General features: G+C 38.4%; 1 protein-coding gene across 7 annotated transcripts in view; it reads right to left on the bottom strand.

Moving 5' to 3' along the window:
• CSRNP3 (cysteine and serine rich nuclear protein 3) overlaps positions 1 to 23,381 on the bottom strand; it is a 107,246-nt gene that overhangs the window by 65,194 nt on the left and 18,671 nt on the right. For 6 of the 7 annotated variants that reach the window (XR_752659.2, XR_752660.2, XR_752658.4 and 3 more), the window contains exon 2: positions 8,659 to 8,830. The exons of the other annotated variant lie outside the window; for it this stretch is intronic. Coding sequence is in view for 3 of the 6 variants with exons in the window: in XM_010406853.4 (XP_010405155.1) it covers positions 8,659 to 8,830 (172 nt within the window). In the remaining 3 variants the exon portion in view is untranslated. The remainder of the gene's footprint in view (positions 1 to 8,658; positions 8,831 to 23,381) is intronic. 7 annotated transcript variants of the gene reach the window in all.

Raw genomic sequence — 23,381 nt, 5'->3', positions numbered from 1 at the left:
CTGGCTCATCTGCAAAAAAATTCTAGACAAATCACAACATTTAATGACTTCCTTGATCCAGCACCTACCCTTCTGTGTTAATCTCATTGTAAAAATGGAAATTTAAAATGTCAACTCAATTTTTACCTGAAATGTCACATTTTGTCATCTCTCCTAGCTGCTCTTCTGTCTGCAGAATATTCTCATTTTTTGAGAAAATTCTCACTTCCTTAAAGGCAATGACAAGACGAATTTACTAAAGCCAAAAGCATTTTTGATGCTTATTCAAAGTCCAAAGTTTGGGTAGCTTTATTCATACCATAGCCTACCGACTTGTAATGTTAGTGAAATAGATACATTCTCAACAATGAGTCTTTCCACTGCAAGCCATTATAAGCCACACACTGGTAGCCATACAAATAATACATTATTAAAATGCAACTGTAATTAATTAAATGGTATTACCTTATTCCTAAGAACATACTCTTGGACATGACAGCAAAGGTAAAAATTGCTACTAATTTTAAACAGAAGTAGAACAATGAAATGGTATCTCTGCTCCAAAACTTTTTATGTCCATTCCACACTAATCACTCAAAACTAATAATATTATTTAAGTAAAACAATGTGTAAAAGATTAAAAATAGTAATAGAAGTCAATGGGTGGGGTCCATTTAAAAAAAAAAAAAAAAGACACAAGATCACTTTTTTGGTAAAATGTAGGTCACCTATGGTTGCCATAGTAACCACTGCTGAACTATTGCTCTACAGATGACCACTGCCTATGGCTGCTTTCTTTGCTAGCAGTCATACCTCAACTAAAATAAGAAAGAGCTTGGAATTGACATTAGTTTAGTTGCAAACAAAATTCCTGCTTAAACATTTTCAAAAGCATGTCCTAATATCCTTGTCTAAATAAAATACTCAAACAACCAGTGGAAAATACACAAAACCCTAATTTTCAGTACTAAAAAACCTGTTCTTTGTCTGTATCTCAAGCCTGGAGTTTCCAAAATGGAGAGAAACAACTTTACAAGAAGGTGTAATACAAAAAATATTTATATGGAGCAATTCACTAAACATCAGTAACTCAGAAATTCAACAAGGACTGCCATCAGGCTAAGCTGTCTCTGACAATCTCTAAGCAGGTCCTGTGACTGTATTCAGTACCTTCACTGCAAGGGGGGTTAGTGGCTTGGCACATTATTATTTTGCACACAAGCACCCAGTGAAAACGAGTTACGTAACAAGGCTGGAGCCATGGATAGTTACAGTTGAAGCCTCATTTGGGATGAAGTCATTGAGTCTTCAATAAGTTTGATGGTGAAACTCCCTTTCTCACCACTGTTACTCTGGGGCATACATAGTTGATGATGAATTCATTAAAATACAAAAGATTCCACATTATAAGAAGAGTTTTAATTGGCTTTGATAGTGAACTGGGAAATAACAGGACTACAAGCCAATGTCCTTGATAACTGCTAACTGGTTTTCCCCTCCAGAAAAGTCATACCACTATTATGTAAGTTCCGACTAAATGAGCTCCTTATCTTCTCTTTTTTTTTTGGTTTGTTTCTTTGTGGGTTTTTTGTTTGTTTGTTTTTTTCTTTTTGGTTGGTTGGGGTTTTTTTGTTTGGTTGGTTTTGGTTTTTGGGTTTTTTTTTGCTACAGGTATTATAAAAACTCTGAAATACAAACTTTGAAGTCTGGATGCTACCCACATGCCTTAATGCTATTAGTACTACAAATACATTGTGGTAGGGTAGCATCAGTATTCACACAATCAGAACACCAAAAATGCGGCATATTTAGTGAACAAAAGAATGATGATCAATATTGTTGAATACCATCAGTGAAGAATCACATCCCCTCACTTGCTCTAAATTCTTGAAAGCTCAAAACAGACAGATGAACAGGTAGATGAACACAGGACACCACAGCAAGACTGCTGGGAAGCCAAACAAACCCTCATGGAAGAGAGACAGCTGTGAAAGCTTTAGAATCAAACAATTAATGTAACTGTTTTTAATTCACTGAATTGGCAAATTCCAAAGAAATTATAGCTTGTTTATAGTCTCCTAACCACGCCTGCTGAAAACATCACCACAGTATTTTGCAGGGCAGAGGGGATTGATATTCAATTTCTTTATATTCCTGTAAGGATCAGAACCTTCAATACACCTTCACACTTGGTGCACATCAGGGAACTGCCCTGAGCACCAGGACATCTCAGCAAGACTACAATACACATGGGAGATGAGGCTGGTCTACAGAGGAAGAAGAAAGCAAGAAGTCAATACAGCCTCCAACAAGCAGAACACTTTTCTTTTTCCCTAATGTTTCAATCAAAGTTCTTGAATTCTTTGCCCATGGGTCAGTAATTTCCATGGATTCATTCTCCCCTGCAGTCATACATTCACTGTATGTGGTTGCTGTCTTATATTGGAGAAAGTCACTCTGCATTATCTGTATGCAGATACAGGCTTTCATTTTAAGCAGGTCCAGGTCCCCAGGAGAGCCAAAAAGTCCAACACAAATCATGTAAGAAAAATCAGAATATAAAACTCGACCATTGAAAGCTGGTAAGACAGAAAACAGAAATAAAATACAGATGCATCTTTCTTGTAAGCATTAGAACAGTTTCATTATGAAATCACCAAGATAAAACTACTAAGTTCATCTGCTTGTTAATTCTGCTTTGCAAGCAGAACTGCCAGTCTATTAAAACAAGCCACAAAAAGAACAACCATGCCAAACCCCACAGAAGGCTGTTCCCAGCTCACTACTAGAGACTTAAGATCTCTTACAGCATGTTCATACAAACAACAGCTGTATCAACCCATAGAGAAAAAACCTTTGAGCAGGGACAAACCCCTGGAAGGAACTTCTGAAAGAAGATCCGCTATCAGTAGAATCTGTGCCTTTATGTTGCTTTCCTTCTGGAGTTAACTCCCCTCAGTCATCCCTATTGCTAAACTAGTGCTTGGCTAAATCAGAGCAAAGAACAGCAGAGCAACACTTAGTAAGGAGAAAACACTGCACGAAGGCTCCTGCACTGAGGGTGCTACAGTCCGAAATTAGTTATAAAGTTTACTGTAATGGACTATCACAGAATGGTTTGGTTTGGAAGGGGCCTTAAAGATCATCTAGTTCCAACCTCCCACCCCCAGGCAGGGATGCCACCCATGAGGGTGAGGCTGCTCAGGGTCCCATCCAACCTGTTCAGTAAAACAACATACGTTGTTAAAAGCACCGAATCTAACTTTAAATTTCAAAACGTCTTTAAAGCCATCTTTACACAGACTGGCAGGAAACACTGTAAGCTAGTATAAAATGAAGCATATGTACTAATCATGGCACTAGATAAGGAGACAGGATATTGCAATAATCTTTCTGAAGCTTCATTTGCTTTGTAAGAGTACATAAGGCAATTCAAAGAAAGCTGCTGAAGGCCACTGGGACTCTCACTAGGAGTAAAAGTGAGCATTAGGATACAGCAGTCTAGAGAAAGCAAGCATGAAACTTCTTTCAGACAAAAATGAATCTATTCATAGTTATAAACTGGTAACAGAAAAATCCATTTTTTCCCTGCTTTGTGATGTGATTCACCAATTACTTCCCTACAGAAGCTAATGCACTGGTATCAGGCCACCCACAGCTTTCACTGGTATCCAAATGTTGTCATAATGCTTCCTTGTACCTGAAAAAAGGACAGCTTCTTTTAGTACCCAAGACATCTTAAGGTTTTTTTACCCTTAGAAAAACGTTTTAGAATTCTGATCTTATTTGACAAAGACCATGGAGCAAGTCTTCACTAAAATAAAACTCATCTACTTCCCAATCTTATCATTTCTCCAGAGAAGGATGTTAGCTGAGACTAGTTCAAATCCAAGCCAGAAGTTAGCTGAAAAGAAAAGCTTCTGAAAGAATTTGAAAATCTATGAGCTTAGGTATGTTCATCCCTCTTTTTTAACAAAGCCATGGTCATCATGATCTTGCATTTCTAAAATTGCATGTGTCACTGGTGAGAGAAAAAAGTAACTTTATATTCTTCGACTTTATAATATAGATGGTAAAGTTACTAAAATTATTTTGTGTACTGTAATAGCATCTAGAGACAGCAACTGCTATAAAAAAAATCTAAAACCAGTAGCTAAGGGATGATCTGGTAAAATTTTAATTCTGTAGAACAAATCAAGGACAATATCTAACCCTCATGTTTAATTTTTATCCAATATCACAGACAACAGTCAATCAGCAAATAGAATCCCATACATTAGAATGTATGAACTAAGAATTGCCTGCAAAAGATGGTTCCAGATCTGCTGACAGTACACACTCCTGAATACAGACCAGGCCTTATACATGTGTTCTGAGTGCAAGGTGCTTTTCTCTAACTAATAAATGCAGCACAGATACGGATGTGCTGTAGAATCAAAATCAACATTTCCCAGTAATCTTCTAATTTGTTTTTGAAATATGTTCCATATACATCAATGTAGTGAAAGAGGATGAGTCATTTTCAATGACTAAGAATTTGCAAACTCCTGGAGCATTAAATTCCTTTGATCTTGAAAAGCTGGCTCATTCTCATTCTGTTCATTAGTCTCCCCCTTTTCCCAGTTTTGAGCCAGCCAATCTGTAGCCCTTTCTGCAAGCTGACATATTTACCAAGTAAAATCTGTTTCCACTGCTTTCCTGCTCTTACTGAAAAACACCCTGTTGCTTGTCAAGCTCCTCATCTCAGGGAACCTCCTTCTCTCTTCTCCTTCATACATGACATAGTCCACAAGCTGTCTTCCCACCCTGATAAGTTCTTTATTAGCTCCTCTCTCTATTTCCCCAGTAACCACAAATTGTTCACCTGTGCATTCTGTTCATCTCTTTTTTTTTTACTCCCCTCTAATGTAATTTCATCGTTAGTTCCCAAGTACCATTTTGCTGATGACTCACAAAAATTGCCCGAGAATCTCAGAAAAGAATCCAGTTGTGTTGCTTTGAACCATGTCTTGGAAAGTACCTTTCTTTAAGGTTTAACCTGGGAGTGTCAATACCTACATGGTTTGAAAAACGCGAATGTCTTAAATTGTAAGCATAAATTATCATTAATGTTCCAGAAAGTTATTTGGCAACTGTAATAGGGCTATTTTCTCATCTGCTCTATCTGAAAAATTAGTGTATGTGGAGCATGCCACAAACAGGTATCCACATTTAGACAGCAATTCAATTTCAATACTGATTAGCAAAAAGCATCTTGATATTTTCACTCTACTCCTTTGATGGAAAAATACTTTACAGCTCCAAAAAACCCTTTAGTGCTTGATTCTTTACCAATCAAAAAATCGCAGTTGTCATAGAAACTGTAAAAACTGAAGTCAGTCATGACATAATAACAGGGCAATGGAAAATGTCTGCAGGCTCAGATTTTTGTGCTGGAGATGTTTCTATGAATTTAACCAGGGAGTCAACAAGTTTCCCAAACCTAACAAAGAATATTATAACAACAGGTATTATTATTATTGTTTTTAATAATCTGTTCAGAGTCTGTTAAAGTAAATAATAGCAAGTAATAGCATTTATCACTCCTGCTCTACACACTGGCTACATTAACAGTAAGCAGACTCTTCTGAAAACATTCACTGCAAGCTTATGCTATAAAGGGACTGAATTTCTCTGATCACACATCTTAGATAGCCTGAAGGGACTTTTGGTCAGTGTTCTCAGCATTCCTGAGATCCCATTTTTGGCATTTTTAAACTGACACAAACCACTTTAAAAATCTATATTGTCATTAGTTTCTTACAAAAGCTGTTCAGAAAAAGACTTCCATCTGCAGGCCTCTGCCCCACACTAGATAGTTCAGCTCCATTCCAAACATTATCTTGGGCTTTTTCCCTATGACATTAAACTCTGTAAAATATAACTCTACTCCTGACTAACACAGGCTACAAGAGTCTTTCCCTCTCCATCTCCCAGAGCTAAATCATAGACCAACTTCAACACCAGAGTTCTTCCTGCCTTTCACTGGAACCACTTGACACTTCATAATTACTAACTGACAGGGCTGCCTTACTGCAAACACTTGCCCTTTAAGCAGAGATCACCCTGCTGAAAAGAAAATGGTCATAATACACAGGAATATTACTGGACTGGCCTCACTGCAGGCGAGCAAACTGATTAGCTTAACTACGAGCGTGGAAGTAATCAGATATTAAAATATGCATCTCAGAAGCCTTGAATTAAGTTTTACAGAGAAATTAAGGGGCTCCTTTCTGTTTCAACTGGTTTCCTCTGACGTATTGTCCCTCTGTACCTTTAAATTATTCTTTCAAAATAACTAGGTACACATATTTTGAATAGAGAACAAACAAGTACTTGGATTCCCTATGCTTTCCTAGAATTGTCTTAAATAAACTTCATTTTATCATGATCAAATCTAGGACTTTCCAGACCTGCTAAACAACTCCAGATGTTCACACCACACCCCCATTCCCGCCCTGCTTAAGGATTACATTTAATGGTAGGGTGAGCATAGTTTGTGTGTAACACGCTTCAGCAGCCTACCTGCACCTAAGATAAAGTTTAAGACAGCAAAATTCGCCTGTTAACTTCCCTAACCATGAATTTAGGAAAAAAGTTTTGATTTAAAACTAAAGTGAAATCCTGATTCCAGTAAAATAACCAGCAAACAACCCATGAGTGAAATAATAAACTCTTTTCAAGGAACAAAGGAAAAAAAAAATACAAATCAAATCTCCTTAAAAAGAACAGCATGATTTATTTGTTTACTGCATCATATGCAGGATTCTTACTAGAAGAGTATCTGATTCACACAAATCCCTAAACCTCAGTGGGAGAGAGACAAATATATTTCTTCAGTTACCATAGCTGGGACCCTAGTCAAAAAATATGTATAAAACCCTGTAGCTTCTCACTCTTCAGTTCTATGGCATTCTGTCACAGACTTTACATTTAAAATAGCACTCAAGGCTTCTGTATGCCATTAGCACAATTACTGCACGTGTGCATACGTATGTACACAAACACAGGTACATATATGTCATCTGAAAAGCACATATACATATATAGTTATGCTTTTCTCACACTATAAATATATGTACATGTGTACGCATGCATGCAGACTTATATCTTTAATTCTGAAAAAGGCCCATTCATTTCCATAGATGCCACTGAGGAAAAGAAAAGCAAGATAAGGCTACTGTAATCATTTAACTGATTTGGATATGCACAACATTTATTTTTGCGTAGGACAGGCTACCACAGGAAAATAAATATAAATATTAATGTATAATATTGGGTATTAATTATTAACAACAGCCTTAATCTACATGCAGCTTATAAAATACTGTTACAACATTCTACTAGCACAAAGACTTACTCTGTACTAACACAGTTAACTGAAGCTCATGACATAATAGAAGATTTTTTACATTGCTGTTGTGTGTCTCAGCAGTCCCTTGGAGAAGAAATGAATCTGCACATGTACTGATGAATAAGAGTGGGAAGAATTTATATGAATATTTTTAGATTTTTCTGAACAGCAGAATGGCTTAGGGCGCACAGTATGAGACCAGACTTCATAGAATATGTGTACAGAATAAACACATTACTTCATAAGGTGGGCTGAGAGGGTAAGAATGTTACACTGAACACAGATGAGGGTAGAGCAAACATCTTACATATTCTAAAAGCCTGCTGGGTTTTTGTACAGCATATACTAGTGAGGATAGTTGTCTGCAACAGCAAGGCGTGTTTTCTTGTTTTGCTTCATAATCAAACATTATGCAACCCAATCCTGCAACTCTCTCACACAAGAAATCTTTACTTGCAAATATTCTTACTATTTCCATTTTACATCTAGAGATTTTTAAGTGTTAACAAATTTAGCATTTGGGTTTTACTGAAGCTGATGACTAATAGAAAATAATCACAACAGAGAACAGGAATCTGAAAACCACTACTATCAGAATCTGGTTGTAAAGAGATGTGTTCTAATACAAAATGAGAAATTCCAGAGCCTCTGAAAAATCTTACGAAAGTAGCAATCTGTTACAGTGATCACTCCAATAAACCCATGGTTCCTATATAAAACTTTACTGTAACTGTACTATAAATACCCTCTCAGGCAGATTACAATTTTATTCCTTTGTTTACCCCTGTAATGAGTGAAAGAAAATGACTGAGAGCTGTATGGCTGCATTGGCTCAGGTGGCAGGATGACTGATCAGATTCTGTCACAGACTGTGTACACTACTCTCAACTCTGAACACACAATGCCAAGCAGAGACACTGGCCTCCAAATTAGTTACTGCCAGTATTCCCCCTTCCCCCAAATCATCACCCAAAATGGAAGACATTCTCCTATATACTTAAAAAGTGTCATACTAACTAGATGTGAATGATAGAGCAAAAACATGGAATTTCCTCTGAAACTCACTCTAACGTAAAAATTTTCACAGAAACAATTACCAGAGGAAATAGTTCTTTTTTCAAAAATAAGTACTTCCTCACAGTGCCAGCATGCAAATGGAATAAAACAGAAAAAATACTTCAAAATAAAAGCAGATAGCTTTCACTGTATTTCTAACAAGTAAAATGAACCTTTCTTAGCTTGTATAAGAAGCAGTATCATGCCTTACACACCCCTTTAGTACTTACGAGTAAAATGATTAGAAGCACATGGATGGACATTACTTCCACTGTCAGCACTTTCACTGCTAGAAATGTCATCATCTGATTCCCACACACATGAACAGGGTGAGGTTCCACCAACTTCTTCAAACTTCCTCTTTAAAATCCCACTCATTGCTGCAATGCTGTCAACATGCACCTGTAACAGGAACAGAGGCAATGAGGCGCTGAAACACCCGCCGACCGTGCAGGTCTCCCAGTCCACTTCTCATGAAAGAGTTCACGTATCAATCAGATACTACTACCTGCAGCTAAATGGCTCCTTAACCAAGAGCTGTACAAAACTTTTCCAAGAAGGAATCAAAAACCCCCACAACTTATCATCAGTATATTTATCATCTCACTGACTTTAAGAGAGAAGGTAAATGCTACCTGTATTCTACCAGTGCAGAAAAAATTCTATAGCCAATCTCATACGTAAGTATATCTACGTTCAGTTATGCAGCAAATTTAGATCAAGCATAATACTCCAATGTAATTCTTCAAAAATGGACCATTATACAACACTTAGAAACTTACTTGGCACCAAGAAACATTACATGACAGAAAGTGTTCTGTAATAAATATAGTTCAGAAAAAAACTCATTCTCTCTTTTGATTTATTTTAAAGGTCTGATTTATGTAATTCTCAGTACTAACAAATGCCTGCAATTGCAGTTAGATTTGAGAGCTGTATGGACACTTTGCACTTTTCCAGGCCAGGCCCTGCGTACACAGTTTTGGTTCATTTTGTCATTTTAATTTACTCAGATGTTTCTTGCCTAGCATTTTTGAAATTCAGATATGAGTACTGGCACACAAGTAGACTATTTCCATTCACACAAGCATCAAAGGACTGGACCTATCCTTAAGAACTTGACTTCCTAATCATATTGCCCAACAAAGCCAGAGTCATGTTGAACATTCCTTATTGTTTCCCTTTCATATATAGCAGTTGATCTTCGTATCTCCATTTATGGAATGCCAAGCAGAAAAGGATGAAAATATTTTTAAAGCAATTTTTAGATAATTTTAATACATCTCATAGGTTGAAACAATTTTTCTCTATCTTTAATTAAAAAATAGTAAACTATCATCCTCATTACGGATTGCATCCTATTGAAGACTGAAAACTAATTCTAAGATCTTAACTTAAAAGTTACAGATAATATCTACTCTCTGACTATGCTAATCAGTGAAATGCTGCTGTAAATAGCTGGGGAAAAAAGGCTGCTGTTTGATGCTTTTAAGCTTATAGTATCAAAAATTCTCATCTGATGCCACTTGCCTTCAGCTTGTTAAGCTGCCACTTCAATTCATTTTACAACATAGTTATAAATGTTATTTCTTCCAGTAAGCTTCACTCTACCTTTATGGACGTGTATAACTTAGAGAAAAGATTTCGGTATAGATGTGGAATCCTGACATAATGCTAAGAACAGATGCTGCATAAGATAATCTTCAGCACCAAACTTGTTTGCATGCAGAGCACACTAAAAATTAAATAACAAAGATATTAGGGTTTCAAACAGTCAGTCACACAGACAGCTTTAAATACATATGCTCACCATGATGTTCTCAGCTTGTTTTACTATTTATGAAAAAAATGTTTTCCTGAAAGGGATTTCTTCAGGCTAAATATATGGCTCAAACAAAACTTGCTTAGATCTCAACCTTTGCCCTTTTGTCCAAGAATGAATTACTATAAACTGCAAAGAAAGCACTGTATTTTTACTCTGAGGACATGGAAAGGAGAATTTAGCATCACTTTGCAAAAATCACTTTGCATCATAACCTTTGCAAAAATGTAAGAATACATTTTTATGAACCAACCTCTAATAAAAACACATTTACAAAAGAGAAAAAAGAAAGAGATAAAAGAACTAAACACACAGAATGAAACCCCACAATTATAAAGAACCACCCCCCAAGCACAGGTTCAGAAACAACTCCTCTGAACTGTCCCCCATATCCTCACTATACCTCTTGCCAACCACCTTTTCCATTGTCTCCTGCAGTGCTTACAGCACTGAAATTGTGAAATCACCATTATTTCCATGGCAACAGCCTGCAATATCAAATCCACAGGATTATAGCTTGACTGTAGAAGAGGGTAAAGAAGCAGCTGGAGTGTGAGAAAGAAAATGCTTACACTCAAACATCTCAGTGAAGAGAGTGAAAAATGAGCTGACAAAGAGTTTATTGTACAAGTGAGACCTAAGTCAAGTCCATGTGTGCGCCCATTGAAATTGTGGCTACACGAGTCATGAAGTTCCAGGTCCAAAGAACATAAGTCATAACTGCACTGCAAGGCAAACCTAATACCTGTGATCATCATTACTGCGCAGCCAGTCAGAGAGCAAGAACTCATTTCATACCCTGAGATGACTTCCAGACAAAAGCCCTTTTGTCAGACACTGTCTCCCACTAGTGCATGCACACAGTGGCTGGATGACTAAATGGTGTCTTGCACATCAGTAAAGTCACTGCACATAGTGAGAGTCTCAACAGCCAGAACTGTTACCAGCAAGTAGCAGAAACAAATATTTTTTACACCAAAGGGTTTTAAATTTGCCTATTTTTAGCACAGCCTACATTTGCAACAAGTGCCACAACCTGGTAGCAGCAAAGCCATTTCATTAAGATAATTTGTATAATGAACCGTAACAAATGGGTGTCAGGATCCTTGGAAACGACATGGGTTAGCTCTACACACAGCTAGCTGATCAAGACAAGCCAGGGGGTACAGGGATACTGCAGAACCTGAGTATCACCACAACACAAAGAAGGCATAGCTATCCATTACATATATTGAGTGTGACTGTTGCCTGATGTTTGTTCTGCATCTCTTCCAGGAAGATTACTGAGAAGGTTGTTTGACAAAGTAGTTGTGACCAAATTTAGGTGTTGCCACTTTCCTGAGATCTGTTGATTCTCATCTCTCTGTTATCAAGTCTCCCCAGGAATATGTTACATAGGGGAAAGCAGACACTTCCATTACTCAAGAGCTTGGCTATCACAGAGATAGATTAGAGAGTATCTAAAGCTGTTTGTACACACTATGTACCAGCAGGAGATCCCTTTAGAATAACATCTGTATAAACAGATGCTGCTCCATAAGCCAATATTCTTCAGAAAGGGGCACATCTGCACAGGCATGCACAAGGCATGTTCCATTTGATAGCCTTGTTTACACAGGCATCAGTACCTGAGCAAGATCTGTATCTCCAGGAACTAGGCCATAATAAGCATGGGACACACAGCCCAGTGCTGTTTATATAAGCATTATTTTGCTCTTTGCTCACTGTGTGATATATCCCAGTGGAAGACATGGATATATGCCAGAGACCAACAGGACTAAGCAACCGTCAAACTTCTTACAGTGGTGAGGCCACAAAGTTAGTGATACCACTAAAGGCTCCCTAAGTGCACAATCAGGGAACCAGGACAGGGAACTCAACTGAATTGTTCTTTGTCCTGCACCATAACTACAATTGAATAGGTAAATTCAGATTTTGGGGAATCAAACTGAAGCAACTGCAGTCACAAAGAAATCCAAATCCAACCACATTTGAACAGAAGACCCTGGAGGTAGGTCTAATGGGACAAGGCACCAAAGACTTATACAAGTCAAATTTTCAATACATGAATGGAAAGCAAAACTATAAATAAACCCCATATCTGATAGGAGGACTCATAAGGGTAATGTAATCGTGCAGTGATACAATTTTGCTAACACAAGTCACTTAGGGTACGTGAGACTGCCATTATATAGGATGGGAATACTCTTAAATACACGGAAGTACTTCAGCAATACACATACTCTGAAAAGAAGTGAGCAAATGTACATATGCATAGAAGGCAGTACACAGAAGTCCATGTCTGACTATAGGAACCAAACAACAGCACATGACTAAGAAAAACAAATGCAGGATGGTCAATCAATATTCTTGGACTTCCACTAAGATACCAGTGAGGTTCAGCCTTCAGAGGCTGAAAAACAACCACCAGCTACAGGTAAAGAGATCTTCTATATCAAACTTATCCATGTGGTTAAAAAGGGCGAAAGTTGGCTTGAAAGGTTCAATTAGAAACAAACCTTTCCAGATGATTACTAAACAGCTGTCTAGGAGCTACAGTTGATTTGGAGCAGCATCCTTCTGATTCACACAAATGAGTAACAAGCAGACACTGGAATCTTTCCTCTTGATAGAGATATCCTTCACAACAAAAAAATCTTTGCACAGTGACGTGATACATCATCCTCTGCCATCCTTCTCACCATGCTTGTGTGGCATTAGTCCACAGCAAGGCAAAACAGATTTGAAACAGAGGGAACAGTATTAAAGCAAGGAAAATAAGCTAACACATCACTATGAGCTCCAGGTCAAACACCAATTGCCTAACACAGTTAAGGATTCTTCAAGAAAATGACAACTTGACACAGCAGAAGCACATGATGGATATGGGCTGTGAGAACACTCTCCATCCATTTTTTCCTCTTTCACTTCCTAGTTTTCCTCCACCCTGATGAAACTACTCCTACAATGAGAACATTTAGCCAGTTCTCTAGCTGCAGGTATGCTGACTGGCGAAGCAAGTCCTCAAAGCTCCATGGCAACAGGCTTTGCCTTCCTACAACGCCAGATAACTGGCAGGCACCTGCTATTTAAAAATTTCAGAGGCAATATGTTATTACTAGAAGATAAAAATCCCATGTAAATGTAGGAGATGTATTTCACACTCTCACAGTACTATCTGGAACCTACAAAGTAAAATAATGTAAAAGCCTGGCTGGTTTGACTTTCTCTGGTACCTAAAAAGGCTGGAAATTTTAGAGAATCTTGGTAACAATCTCACTGCAGCAGACCTTTAGATATCTTCTTTAGATAGCAGGTATCCCCAAATCCCAGTGAAAGGCCTAAAAAGAGTGATGTTATAATTACTGAGTGAATGGACAGGTGACAGTGTATTCATTACCTGTGCTCCCGGGAGAAAATTTTTCTTATGATACTGTGGTAACATACACTGCCAAACTTGTTCTACAAAACCTAACTTAAGTTGCCATATCCTCAGCATCTCACTGACACCCATGGACAGTTTATATATTGGGCATGACATTCTATGCTACAGATTATCCCTTTGGCCAGCCTGGGTCAGCTTCCCTGGCCATGCTTCCCCCAGCTCCTTGTGCAGTTCCTCACTGGCAGAGGATAAGACACTGAAAAATCCTTGACTTAGAGCAAGCACCACTTAGCAACAACAAAATCATCAGCGTGCTGTCAATATCATTTTCTTATTGAATCTGAAAAATACAGCACCGACCCAGCTACTACGAAGAAAACGAACTCTGTCCCAGGCAAAATCAGGACAAGTCACAAAGACAAGTCCAACAATATCATCCTAGCCAAAATTTTCAAAAAAATGTTTTGCAAAATTCAGTGCTATAGTATACAGCTCATACAACATCTGAGACACTGAACAAGTACTGAGCATACCTGTGAAGACATAAACATCACGCATGTACCATATGCAGTAAACATAAAAAATAGATATGAAATTAAAAAATAGAACCCTATTCAAATTATATATCCTCATGATTTAGAGAAAAGCCTCACTATAGAAATCAGTTATTGACTAAAGCTCCAGAAAAATCAAGAGGAAAAAAGCTCAAGAACACACTGGCATTTGGAGTGGAGGGGGGTGGGGGACAGCGTATAAGAAATCCAACTACGTACTTCTTTGGTTCATTTATGAAACTTTATTTTGTACTAATTTGATCTTGAGACCTGATCACATTTCATGATAAAATCTACCTGAATAAAAATTCTTATCTGAAAATAAAACCACAAATAAACATAAAAGGCGGGCATTAAATAAAAACTGTCCTATGTGTCACACTGCATCTTCCTTGTCTCAAATGCATCAACTGAAAGTACAGAAAAATTTAAAGTCTGTAGCAGCAATACAGATTCACTTTTGAACATAAACCACTTCTATGCAAATGACTGCAAACTGAACTGGAGGATGCAGAAAACAGATGTTGCACATAAAACATTACTGCAAAGTACTCATCACAAACAACTCCCACCCACTGGCCAGTCAGCATGTACTATAACATGCTAGGGAGAGTTGGCAAATAATTTCACAGTCACATCATGAATATTGATGCTCACAAGCTGAGATGTTTGGGTTATTTGTTGTGATTAATATTCTTTTTTAATTTAAGTCTTTTTCTTAGCTTGCAAACAAAGCTTCATTTTTTTAAAGACATTTTTCTTACCTGCTAAATAAACGTCAGCAGCAGAGATGTTTGTGAACTAATCAAGGTGCTTGCTTGGCTCCATATAATGCACTGGATTATTCTGCTCTTTGTGTAACTGACAGTTTTAAATTTGGGAGGGGAGGGGTAGTCAAACCCAAAAGCACCTAGAGTGACATCATCACTCACACAAAGACTATTACTTGCTTTTGAAAATGACTATTCACATAAAGAACTGCATTAATGCAGACAAAAAACCATTTGCATGAATGCTTGCAAACAGTGAACAACAGAGGTACACGAACATGAATCAAACAGCTGTTCGGAATTCAAATTAATGTTTGCAATACATGTTTTGCTGTATTTGGCAGCTCTAATCATAAGCACCAGTTTCCAGAGGTGGGCTCTGGTAGTTTCAGTACTACAATCTGTAACATTTTAAAACACATAGCAAGCTAATTCCACTTAAGAGACTACACTGTATAGGCACAGGGAATACCATTAGTATAATCTTACTAATATATTTTTGCTCACAGCAGCGGTCAACTTACACAAACGTAAAATAGGAAAATTCTTTCTCTGCTTGTTTGCTCCAGCCTAGCTAAATCCACAGCACCAAGGAAATCCTGCAGGATAAGACTGCGCAATTCAACCTGGGGAATCTGTTCTGGCATTGCAAGCCAAATCCTGCCGAGTCTGCTCTTTGCAGGGTTTCTATACCATCACTTTACAGTACTCCTGATTTCACACTTGAGTACTGATCCACTAATCTTCTAGACTGCCTACACATTGTTGTACACTCTAACACATGCCACCTAGCTCCACTGGCAATGAATTTAAAATGCAGAAACGATGCTGGCATATGCTCATCTCTCACATCTACAAGCAGTACAAATGCTGATAGATCTGGCTCCTTTAGTCTTCCAAAAGCATCTCACACAGTCCTACATGAACCAAGCATGCAAATATCCCCCTCGCCATCACCCAACACAAGACTCCTGCACACAGCAGCAGTGAAATAGCCTTCTAATTCTTAGCTACATGAACTGATGTCAACAGTTTGATGAAATGCTTGTATAATTCAGCCAACAGAAGAAAATTCTATGCTAGTTTTCTTAAATTTTCTCTCAGCATGCTCTGCAGAGAACAAAGTAAGATGAGTAAGAGACAGTATTATTTCAACCAGGACCTCAGCATTCAGGCCTCCAGCAATGAAGGTGCAACCTGGTAGAAAGGGATTCAGAGGCATTCAACAAGAGGGCCTTCCTGTCAAAATGAGATTTGTCCACAAAAGCTGTTTAGTTTGAGCTTGTGTTTTATTTATAACAATTTTCTAAGCTTGCTACAGCAAGTCCTAGAGGAAAACAGGAGATTCGGGAGAACGACATTCTGAAGCTGGGTCACAAACTCAGGTTCATAATGCCTAAGGCTCCATGTAAGTCATCTAGGACACTTCTAGCAGCACCTGTCAAAGTGCTTTCCAAAGTCTTCAGGTAACACTACTGAAGACCTGGTATTGGGCACTTCTCTTACAGGTTTTGAGTTTTCATGATGAAATTTCATCAATTAAAATTCCTTCACCCAAAATCTCTGTGGAAGATTTTCTTTTACACTTTTTAAAGAAAAAAGAAATTACTATCTGTATCCCAGAAGAAACTCTGAAGAGTGTATGTAAGCTCCCAGAAAAGGCTTACTACTAGACTGTATTGCTGGACTGCTTGCAGCAAAGGTCTGGCCAGGAGAGGTCACAACTTTTTCTAAAATTGAAATGTGAAAACCAAAAACCACTGCTACTGACAGTAGGCAGTCCTACTGACTTCTACAGATACACAGACTTTTAGAGCAGAGTGAGCATGCAGGTGATGGGAAGAACTGGTCTGTCTTTTATCTGGAAGAGAGCATACTAATAACACATCTTTATTGTACCTCTTTGCAAAACGACATACAACATTTGGCTTGTTTAGCACCTTCCCAGCAACTGGAATTAGGTTCTGAGACAGGGAGCAGTGTATTTGGCACAGCAGCTTTGCATTATGTTGCTTCCAGCTGCAAGAACGGCAGCAGGGTCCAGCTCCGTAATGAAGACTGGAATGCTATCAACTTCCTGAGTGCTGGAAATAAGTGGCCTTTAATATAAATTTTGCCCAGATTAGCCCATGTAGTAATACTAATTGGCTCACTGCAATTATAATTCATACTATTTCAGTGCTGATTTTCCACACTGTTCTTTCAAGAACATCAATCTTGTGCCCTGCCTGCAGAGGAACTGCACAACATGGCAGGAAATCTTGTGTATCTCCTGCCAAAGTACAGCATGGCCATGACTGGTACATGCCAAAGGGGCCTTCCCACCTCTCCAGCCCCAATACATGCCACTCATCTCCCTGTTACACGCTGCATTAACACACAGCCTGGCTGCTACTTCACCATTGCCATCAAAGCCACTAGAGAGAGAGTGTGAATTCAACAGCTCTCCTTTTCTGCCCTTTGTTCTCTGCATCTTGACACAGGGGCAGCCATTCTCTACTCTGAAGTATGTAGTGTTTAACAGATTTTTGAAAAACCAACCGACCAAAACAAACAAACTCACAAAAACACTCAACATGCCCAAATTCAGAACATCTGAACTCCAAGAGTATTAATTTTCTCCGTTTCTTTTCTTTTCTTCCTTGCCTCTGTTTCATGAGTGCTTTTACTCAGAGTTTGAATTAAAATGCAGGAGACACGGAGCTCATCTTTGGACTTAGATGTTTATGATGTCTTATCTATAATACAGCTGCACAGAGTGTGCCTCTAACTTAACAAGGTGAAAATGGCCCCGAGTTCTAACTTCCAAGGCCTTTTAAGGTCCAAATTACTCAATTATGGAATGCCATCTAATTTATTTTTACTTACAATCCAAAAAATAAACATTCATGTTCTGCACTGTGGGTTTTTTTAACCAATAACAAACTACCCAGATTTGTAAAGAAGGAGAAAAGAAGAACAAACCCACACCCAAGATCCTCCATATTGTTACTATATCCCATAAACCTAATTTTTCTACATCTCTACATATTCCACACAGTGACATAACTTTTAATTACACAGCAACAACCTCAGTGTTATCACACAATTTGGGAAGCCTTTCCCAAGGCCTCAGGTCAAATGCAGTGTGCTTCTGAAGATCATTGCCTGTCAACACTGAAAGGTTGAAATTCTCTGAACTCAGGGTTCCAACACAAGAGCAGCACTATGAACTTGTAACACAAAACCAGAGGAGCATATTTGCAAAACTCACTCTGAACTAGGTTTTCCTCTTTTTTTTCTTCTGAAAAGACAGGAACAAACTCTTCCAGTTTAACTGTTTAAGTACTGAAGGATGTGTGCACACATCCAAGTGGTTTCATACCTTGTTCTGGCCGTAACTTTTGACAATAATAGTACTAGTTCTATGTCACAAGATTTAAAAAAGGACTAACTTTAGGAGATTACAGTTTAGAAACAAGACAAGTGGGTATTTTGGAGGTTTTTTGGAGTATGGCAAACATGGTAAGATTGCTTTCACCTATGTGATCTAATATTTACTGTACAGCACAGAATTCTCTTCACACATGAACAAGCAATGCTGAAAATTGCTGGAAAAATCTAGCCTGGCAGAAACCTCAGCTCATCTGTTTGCAACTTGCTATAAAAAAAAGCCAAATCAAATCAAACAAACAAACAAAGCTGCAGTACTTTCTCCATGTTATCATCACTGTCGTTCACAACCTAGACACCACAGGCAATATGCAACAAACTTTCTCATTCTTTTTTTACCAGATGAGAACTTCTGGTCCTATATCCAAAACCCAAAGGATTCATGTAAAATTGGCACAACTTGGCTAACACTATAAAATGTAAAGATGTACTTCTAGCAACGTATCACACCTTTACTTCCTCAAATAACGTTTAGATTACCTATTATCTCCATACAATCTTAAATCATATACACTGGAAAAAGAGGTTTAAAATTAAAGCAACTCAGGTTTTTTCACCTCCATTGAAAACAAATTATTCTCAAGAAGACTCACAGAAAAGTTTCTATAATCCATTTAATTATCTGCTTTCTAAATATGTTAATATTTTATTCTCATACAGAATAAAAGCTACCATATCTTTTCCTCTCACTCATTTTGCCGGGTTAAGAACTGTCTGGATGGACGGGCCCAGAGAGTGATGGTGAATGGTGCTGCACCCAGTTGGTGTCCAGTCACGAGTGATGTCTCTCAGGGATCAGTGTTGGGCCCAGTCCTGTTTAATAGCTTTAGATGGTCTTGATGAGGGGATTGAGTCTACCATTAGCAAATTTCTGAAGTTAGGTCAGAGTGTCAACCTGCTGGAGGGTAGGAAGGCCCTGCAGAGGAACCTGGGCAGGCTGGATCAATGGGCCAGACCAGTGGCATGACGTTCAACATGACCAAGTGCTGGGTCCTGCACTCAGGATACAACAACCCCACGCAGTGCCACAGACTGGGGGCAGAGCAGCTGGAAAGTGGCCCAGCATAGAAGGACCTGGGGGGGGGGGTGCTGGTTGACAGCAGCTGAGTGACCTGGGGGTGTTTAGCTTGGAGAAGAGAAGGTTCAGGGGGATCTTATCACTGTCTGAAATTCCCTGGAAGGAGGGTGTAGCCACGTGAGGGTCGGTCTCTTCTCCCAGGCAACCAGCAACAGAACAGGTCACAGTTTTAACCTGTGCCATGGGAGGTTTAAGCTGGAATAAGGAAGAATTTCTTCACAGAAAAGGTGATCAGATATTGGAAAGAACTGCCCAGAGGGTGTTTAAGGAAAGACTGGACTTGACACTTAGTGCCATGGTCTGGTTAAAATGGTGATGTTTGGTCATAGGTTGGACTCAATGATCTCAGAGGTCTTTTCCAACCTAATTGATTCTGTGATTTCAAGTAATCAAAAGCAAGTATTCAGCTTTCACTTTAATAGACCTTTGGTATTTGTGTTGCCAGTTAAAAATGGATTTTAGTACTAATTTGCAGAGGATTAATTATTTGTATGTGTAACAATACCTTTTAATATTTTAATGCTATCTTTAAGACACTTCATAACAGAAAAAATTCCCTGTTCAATGATGAAAAATGAATCAGCATGCTGACTAACATGCTACTGATGCCTTTTCCTGGTCTTAAAATCAAGAGTCAAACATGGTTAGAAGGGAAAAAGGGATTTTACCTCGGTATTTATTTTAAGGATCCTTAGGTGCACACGTCCAGGTCGAGTGCACCGAAATGCGCACCACAATGCACACCTCCAAAAGATCTGGTATAACATTATAGATCTTACTAATTAGCATATCTATCAAAAATTCCCCAATGAGAGGCTTGAGTGAGCCCCCCTCCCCAAGGAGCCTTCCCCTGGATGGTTCTATCTTGGTTTACAGAATGTGTTCTGGAGAGGACCTTGGGGTCTTGGGCACACGGATCCCTAACTGTAGGGTATGCCCAGCCCCTGCCCTGGAAGGATGTCTGCTGAGATAAGAGATTGCACAACCCCCAGCAGGACTCCCTGGGAAGGCAGCTAACCTTTTACTCATGGCGAGAAAAGACAGACCCAGAATCCTCTGGGAGACCCTATGCAGATCCCTTGTAACCCCACTGGCCTTTACCCTCTGGCACCCATCCCCTGTATCCCTATAAAGCTAGCCCCCTACCCCTGCGAGCAGAGAGCTGCCCATCCCTGGCCTCCCCTTCGCCGGAGTACAGACCAATAAAGCTACCTTAATGTGGAACAGCTACACGGCCTCTCGTCTCTCTCTGGTCTGGCCTGGAGGCTGCCCTGCAGAGCTGAGCTGGAATCACGAGCTGACAATCACTAAAGAGCTGACAGCTTCTGCACGGGCCCTCCTAGCCAGCAGCTGAGGGAAGACACCGGGCCTCGGGAAGGCGATTCCTTTTGGGACCATCTCTCCGGACCGGTCACCTCTTCCTCGGTCAGAGCTACTGACCCCTCACCAGCTGTCATATCTAACTACGAAGCTACTAAAACGTTTAGTCTCCTAGCTGAACAAACAAGTCCAAGAATGTAGGCAAACAGCACTAAGAATACAGAAGTTGTAAAGAAAGATATAACGGGAATAAAAGAAAAGGCAAAAAATCTTCATGGCATCACTACCACAAATCATACATATATCAACAAAATAAAAGAATAAGAGGGGTCTATTTAGCCCACTAAGAAAGTGTTTGTCATTTGTTCTGTTTTCTAGGCACAAGCAGGAAGTAATCCAATGGGAAAGAAGGAGAAACAGAAAAAACTGCAGTGGTATTTTTCATTAATATTGAATACCAGCTAACAACAAAACAACATATGATATGTGGAAGGCATAAATAATAAAGAACTGGATTTAAAAAAAGTAGTATGATAGAATATCCCAGGTTGGAAGGGACCCACAAGGATCACTAAGTCCAGCTGCTGCAAATAGTGGTAATGCATTCTTAACTGAAAATAATTAATTCTTTAAAATATAAAATTTCTTAGCAATGCTAAGTAAGTGAATGTTATTTCTTGCTTATAAAAAGATTTTTAATAATATAGGTTTTGACTTTTGTTTAAGGTAATTTAATATTTTAGTTAAGATGGTTTGTATGATATTTCAGTCACCTGCACATACAACTGACAAGGAAGAATTCACTAATGCAATAAATAAAAAAAAAAAATTCTTTAATTTACAGATTGTTAACTTACAAAGGCAGTGCTTAACCACACCTTTTCTATCCTAGACTTCCCTGGGAATAAGCCTGTATCTTCAAATATTATACAACACATACCTGTATCACCACCATGAATTTTTTTAAACAACTTTCTACCTGCTTTCCAACTCTTCATCAGGTCTACCTCCCACTCACATGCTCCCTTCTTAGCAGGGTCTTCAACCAAGGCTAATGAGCTTATCTCATTTCCACGAAGCTGGTGAATGCTGGCAGCAGCTGACAGTGAATGCTGGACAGAAAATGCAAATCTGTAGTTCATGTAGAATACCTGAATCATTAGTGAACTTTAAAACTAGTGACAGCACAGTAGTTTTGAATAATATCTTTCATGCTGTCATTATTAAGCGGTAGATATTTTTAGCCACCAAAAGCCAAATCCATCTGCAGCAGCAGTGTTTCCAAGGAGACAGAATAATTTAAACACATGTGGAACTACATCTCTGTTTTCATCAACTCCTCTCTGTTACTGGAGTACTTCTGAGTCAGACTTCTCATTTGATGGGGGAAAGTGATTTGAATACATAGATTTGAGACTGTAATTTAACAGTTGAGCTTATGCTTTCAGATACATATCCATTACCTACAAATAACAAATGTTAGGATGCAACTCAACTTCAGTCAGTGCTATTTACCAGTGTTTACATTCCAGTGTAACAAAAAAAACAACCAAAAAAAAAGATACAGCTCATCAGTCTTTCAGAATAATTTTGTGAATCACTGACATTTAGTGTAAATTACTGATTTTTTTTTTTTATTTGATGTTTTTTTAGCAAACATACCAGGCTCCATTTTCTGAAGAAACAGCGAGGAGGAAAGGACACCACTCCAGATGGTAATATTGGTAAATAAGTGGACAGCGGAAAAAGCTTCTTCCAGTCTTTTTAGCACTTGTAAGAGTTCTACTGACTTGTTCCAGTTTTTCTTTATGACACAAATTTTTAATAACTTTAGGTCTGCTCTAAGGGAATTCACTCAGTGAATACAAGAAAAATGGATTCATGCATTTACTGATTTTAATCTCTGAAATCTATTAAAACTAAATTCCACTATTTTAGCTTTACAAATATATTTTATTAATATATATACACTCAAATCAATGATAATCACAATTTATTTATATCAATTAATATTTTTGCTTCAAACCAGCAAAACAGAGTCCTGTAAAACAATTATTTCCTACATGTAAAATGTAGAGGTAAATCAGTAGAGAGCTTATTGAAAACCTTGCCCCAGTGAGGCCAATATCAAAATATCCTATTGTTTCAGTGGGCCAGGATTTCTGCCTGTAGTCCTATATTCTCATATAATGTGACTTGATAAACAAATCTGCTTTCTGTACCAAGCAATTTATTTGCTGCTTGCCATCTCCAGACTGTGTGAACTAACAGCTGCTGCTAACACAAACTCTGCAGAAGCAAGCTATTTCAACTATTTATTAAAACTCATATATAAATGCTGTAGGTACTACAAGATTTATCACATACACATAACTATATGCATCTTTTCTTTCCTTTATGACAAAGATAATTTTGTAACTGAATTATCAACCACATTCATTCCAAAGCTAAAAATAATGCAAAAAATCTACAAAATCCCTTTCAGTAGTTCTGAGGAGCCGTTCTTACTGTTTGTTCACCACTAAATAAGACAGTTCCAGAAGCAGTTCATTTTCCTATCCAAACTCAAAGCATTTTTAGATCTTCCAGCAC

This window comes from Corvus cornix, chromosome 7, assembly GCF_000738735.6.
Source record: "Corvus cornix cornix isolate S_Up_H32 chromosome 7, ASM73873v5, whole genome shotgun sequence".
NCBI lineage: Eukaryota > Metazoa > Chordata > Aves > Passeriformes > Corvidae > Corvus > Corvus cornix.
The sequence above is the reverse complement of the archived record's forward strand: the minus strand, read 5'-3'. Positions and strand labels throughout refer to the sequence as shown.